The sequence below is a fragment of the Impatiens glandulifera genome, chromosome 1, assembly GCF_907164915.1.
Source record: "Impatiens glandulifera chromosome 1, dImpGla2.1, whole genome shotgun sequence".
Classification (NCBI taxonomy): Eukaryota; Viridiplantae; Streptophyta; class Magnoliopsida; order Ericales; family Balsaminaceae; genus Impatiens; species Impatiens glandulifera.
This window is the reverse complement of record NC_061862.1, coordinates 14,726,350-14,732,343: the sequence shown is the minus strand read 5'-3', so window position 1 is coordinate 14,732,343 and position 5,994 is coordinate 14,726,350. Positions and strand designations below refer to the sequence as shown.

The following is a 5,994-nucleotide window of genomic DNA, read 5'->3' as shown; positions in this document are numbered from 1 at the left end:
GGGTACACGACGATCTGCAGGAACTTCCTTGAAATCCAGAATCTCTTCAACCTGAGAAAGCCAATCAATAAACTCTTCCGGTGGTAGACTACCATCGAACTTAGGGATGTCCACCCTGAAAGCCTGCTCCCAGCGATGATTGGGGCGTTTAGGGGATCGATTCCGAAGACCACCGAGAGGGTTTTCATCTGTCACCGTAACATCATCTTCAGGGTGGTGCATGTGCATAGATGCATCCATCCGTTGCGTCAACCATTCAACCTGCCGCCTCAAATCGTCGTTATCACGGCGAAACTCAGCGTTTTCACGTCGCAACTCAGCAAGGTCACCATCATCAGCACCAGGGGTAGGGTTGCGCGGCTGTCTTCGGGGCGGCATACCTCAGGGTCGACTGGAAACTGATACCAACTGATGCAGCGTGCGTGGCTAGGATGAACCTTTATCAAGATTCGTTGATTCTTACGAATACCGAAAGTTGATAGATATTGAGGAAACCTCGTTTTCTGATTAATAATCTTCCCATAACAAAGTGTTTTAAGATTCTTTAAATACTCAAACCCTAGCTTGCAAAAGAAATAAACAACTTTTAATAAATTGCAAAAAACACCCGAAACTAATAAAAATGCGATTTTGAGCCCCTAAACGTCGTCAGATGGCCTTAAACCATCATACCTCATGGCAAAGCCATGATTTCTTCACAGCACCACGTTTCCGCCCGAAAAACACTAGGCAATCGTCGAAATCTGACACTTGCGAGATATTTTCGGATGCTGCAACTTTCGCATAAACGCCTCTTCGACTCGCACTGCATCAATCGAATTACAGGGAATGTTCAACCCTAAGTTATATACTCGAATTGGAAGACCCACCTCTAAAATAAATGTGTAATGGAAAATTAATTAATAATGGATTTGGCTGACCCAAATTTAACGTAGAAGCAAATCTAGGTAACTTAATGACAAAAGAAGCGGACCGGGTGCCCACCATCACGTTCCTTGCATGCTAGATCCGAACCCATTCACTCAAAACTAATCCATGCAATCGGACATCTTAAACTTCCTAAAGTAAATTAGCTAGTGTCTGAACAACATCTTTAAATATTAGAGTTTAAATAAAATAGAGAAATAACAGAATTTAATGAAAGACGGATGAATCCAAATATTAAATAATGAATTTGGTGCAGGAAACGATTCCCCACACTTCTTTTTGTCCTCAGATCGATCGCCTGATGAACAAACAACTCAATGCATGGCTACGGTACACTAGAAACTAACACTTGTTAATTTGTGAGCTGGTCCCAAAAGAATGAGTACAATTACATGCGTCGCAGCAAATTATCGCCACATTCTCAATTGATGTGTAATTCATATAAAGGATATATAGAAAACATGCATGTTGCATGCAATTAATGTGTCAAGTGCAATAATTTACGTGTCGAATATAAAATTATCCTGTTTCAACTATAAATAAGCATTACCCATCATCATCATCTCATCAACCTTAGCTAGTAAACAAAAATGGCTTTCCTCTCTCTAGGTCTGTTCCTTATGGTCCTCTTCCATGGCTGCACCGCCCAGTTCAGCCCTCATCAGAATCAATGGCAGGCCTTAGGCGGTGCCCAAAGACACAGGCTCCAGGCAAGAACCAGCTGCGACATAGACCGCATCAGCGCCCGCGAGCCCAACCGCAGGTTCTCTGCCGAAGCCGGAGAGACCGAAATCTGGGACCTAGAAAATGAAGAGTTCCTATGTGCAGGTTTTGTAGCCATCCGCTACACCATCCAGCCACGTGGACTTCTCTTGCCATCCTACACAAATGCCCCTCAAATCTCTTACGTCATTCGAGGTATTATAAATTGTATTATTATATAATTAATTAATTAAGCATAAATTGTATGTATGTATGTATGTATGTATGTATGTATAATAAATAAATGTTACGATGAATGAATTAACAGGCAAAGGTATCCAAGGGGCTGTCATTCCAGGCTGCGCTGAGACATTCGAATCCAGTCAAGAATCCGGTTTTCCCGACCGCCACCAGAAGGTTAGAGAAATCCGACAAGGTGATGTTTTGTCTGTCTTTCCCGGAATGACAACATGGGCCTTCAACAACGGCGAGAACCCTCTTGAGTTGATTTCGCTTCTCGATCTCAGCAACGATGCCAACCAGCTCGATCTCAAGATCAGAGTAATTAATTAATTATAATTAATTAATTCTATGTTTTGACAAATTAAAAGGTTAATTAATTAATTAAAAATAATGATAATTAATTAATTAATTAACAGAAATTCTTCTTGGCCGGAAACCCATCGGCGGCGAGAGGAGAAGAGCGCCACGGAGCCCAGACCAAAGAAGCCGGCAACGTTTTCAAGGGAATAGACGAGAAATTCTTGTCTGCCATTTTCAACGTGGATGTTGACACAGCAAGGAAACTAAAGGGAGATGAAGATAACAGAGGCAATATCGTCCGAGTTGAGAAAAACTTTGAAGTTGTATGCCCTAGTTACCAGGGAGAGGAAGCCGAAATGAGAGAGAGGAGACACAACGGTCTTGAAGAAACCGTTTGTACCATGAAGCTGAGTCAGAACATCGACAGTGCTCGTCGCGCTGACGTGTACAACCCACGTGGCGGACGACTCACCACCCTCAACTCTCACCATTTCCCCGCACTCAACACGATCCAACTCAGCGCCGAGAGAGGTGTTCTTTACAGGGTACGTATGTAAATCCATAAAATTAACAAAATGTACATTTTCTTTACAATTCAGCTAACTGATTTTTGTATGCCTGCAGAATGCTATATTGGCTCCATACTGGAACGTGAACGCGCACAGCATGGTGTATATACTACGTGGGAGCGGGAGGATGCAGATTGTGGGTAGCAAGGGAACAGTTTTCGATGAACAGGTTAAGGAAGGACAGATCGTGGTGGTGCCACAAGACTTTGCTTCCATTAAGAAGGCTAGCCAAGATGGCTTGGAATGGATCGCATTCAAGACTAGTGCCAATGCCATGACTAGCCCCATAGCCGGGAGGTTGTCTGTTTTCAGGGGACTGCCCGTGGATGTGCTGATGAATTCTTATGGAATCTCCAGGGAAGAGGCTAGGAACTTGAAGTTCAACAGGGAAGGTTTGAAGGTGTTTGGACCTGGATCCGCCACCAGATCATGAACTAGGGTTTAGGGTTTACGATGCTATATGTATACATGTTTTTATGTAATAACAATCAAGCTTTCGGTTTTGAGTGAGAGAAGAAGAAAAGTTGTCGAGTGATGATGACTGATGAGTTATCTTGAATAAAAAAGCTTATGTAATAATATAATAAGCCACCTTGATGTGGTTTTTGCTACTTTATTATTCTTGTGTTTTTTAAAATAAATTGGTCATTTTAAATTGAATTATGGAATTTTACAATAATAAAAAATGTAAATTCTTTTTTTTAATATAAAAAATAGAAATAAATATTAATATCTAATTAGTAAATTGCAGAATTCATTTACACAATATTGTGAGTTCAAATTTTGGTATTGGAAATTTTTTTAAATAATAAAAAAAAAATTGAAATTTCATGAAAAGTTAAATTTTATGAATAGACTACCTCTTTTACTAAAAATAACAATGAAATAGATTGTGGACATACATACATTTATATGGTTTTTGAGATTTTTTTTCCTACTATTCACCAATATTTGAAACATTCTCGGAAAATATTTATACCATAAAGTCTAAAAAAATGATATTATTTATGATAAAATTATATAAATGATGTTTTTATATAATTATTGAAAAATAAATATATTTATTTATAATAATATGAATTTTTTAAATATATAAATAAATTTATTTTTTAAAAATATTATAAATAAATAAATTTATTTATTTTAAATATGAAAATATATATATATATATATATAATATTATATTTATTTAATTGTGTTTTTGTGATGTTTAGGACAAAATTTGAGTGAAATTTAAGCAGGATATTTCGAATCCAGCTCCTAACAAAACCTTGGTTATATAGAATTTTATGCACAATTATTATGGTGAAAAAACTAATCTAGTTGTTAAAATGGAAGATTGAAAACTCTACGGTAAATCAGTAACTGATTATGGTCACAATGTTTTAGGATTCGGGGCGGGATAATACAAACACATCGGTGGATAATGGTAATTCCTCTTTAAACTGGGAGAAAATCGAACCAAACAAACCATTTTGGCATAGATGTCCGCAAACTGAACACTGATCATGGTCACAATGTTTTAGGATTCGGTGCGGGATAATACAAACACCTTCTGTCCAATCCACGGTAACTCCTTGTTAAACCAGGAAAAATCGAACCAAACAAACCATTCATATAGAAATCATAGGATGAAATATAATTAATTGCATCTTACTATTTAGGAGTAAGATTGGAGCTTGAAATTGTATTTAGAAACCTTTGCCTTGGACAAAGGTCTCTAGGAAGATCATGTGCGATGCAAACGGATAAAAATATATTGTAACAACGTTCCGCGTTCATCAAATTTGGTATTGAATTTTAAAATATAAAGTATTATTATTATTAACCTAGTTGGTTAAAGAGTTGTACTAGTTTTGTTAGGTTACGAGTTCGAAACATTACTATAGTATTTTTAATTGTTTTAAGTTTATGGGCGGGTCAACTCATAATCCGACCCAAATATTCATTTACTCTCACATATATATCTAAATTAACCATTGCTCTCGACCCGGCAATCCGGACACTCTCAAAATTAAGCATCATTATATATATATATATATATATATATATATATATATATATATATATATATATATATATATATATATATATTAATTAGTTAAAAATATCTCATATTCATCGAATTTAGTGTTGAATTTAAAATATAATGTGTTATTAGCCTAATTGGTTAAAGAGTTGTACTTGTTTTGTTAGGTTGCGAGTTCTAAATATATCTTTAACATTTTAAATTTTATTTTTAACCGTTTTAAGTTTATGGGCAGGTCAACCCAAAATCCGACCCAAGTATCCATTTACTCTCACATATATATTCAAATTAACCACAGTTTTAAATTTTATTTTTAACCGTTTTAAGTTTATTGGCGGGTCAACCCAGAATCCGACCCAAGTATCTATTTACTCTCACATATATATCCAAATTAACCACAGCTCTTGACTCGGTAATTCGGACACTTTCAAAATTAAGAATCATTATATATATAGATTAGTTAGTTAAAAATGTCTCGCGTTCATCAAATTTAGTGTTGAATTTAAAATATAAAGTGTTATTAGTGTAGTTGGTTAAAAAGTTGTACTTGTTTTGTTAGGTTACGAGTTCGAAACATACCTATAACATTTTTAATTCTATTTTTAACTGTTTTAAGTTTATGAGTGGGTCAACCTAGAATCCGACCCAAGTATTTATTACTCTTACATATATATCCAAATTAACCACAACTCTCAACCCGGCAATTCGGACACTTTCAAAATTAAGAATCATTAAATATATATATAGAGAGAGAGATTAATTAGTTAAAATTTTTCCGCGTTTATCAAATTTGGTGTTGAATTTAAAATATAAAGTTTTATTAGCCTAGTTAATTAAAGAATTGTACTTATTTTGTTAGGTTGCGAGTTCGAAACATACATATAGCATTTTTTATTTTTAACCATTTTAAGTTTATGGACGGGTCAACCTAGAATACGACACAAGTATCCATTTACTCTCACATATATATCCAAATTAACCACAACTTTCGACCCAGCAATCCGACACTTTCAAAACCCTTTTAAGTTTATGGGAGGGTCAACCTAAAATCCGACCTAAGTATCTATTTACTCTCACATATACATCCAAATTAACCACAGCTCTCGATCCGGAAATCTGGACACTTTCAAAATTAAGCATCAAGATATATATATATAGAGAGAGAAAAATTAGTTAGTTAAAAATATTCCGCGTTTATAAAATTTGGTGTGGAACTTAAAATAT

The 5,994-nt window shown here is 35.5% G+C and overlaps 1 protein-coding gene across 1 annotated transcript; it reads left to right on the top strand.

The window, feature by feature from the left end:
• The first annotated feature begins 1,517 nt into the window (after positions 1-1,517).
• Positions 1,518-3,174, top strand: LOC124918843 (13S globulin seed storage protein 1-like). Its single transcript, XM_047458906.1, has 4 exons — positions 1,518-1,845; positions 1,958-2,190; positions 2,289-2,717; positions 2,797-3,174. The coding sequence occupies exons 1-4, from the start codon at positions 1,518-1,520 to the stop codon at positions 3,172-3,174; spliced, it is 1,368 nt and encodes a 455-aa protein (XP_047314862.1).
• Positions 3,175-5,994: the final 2,820 nt, after the last annotated feature.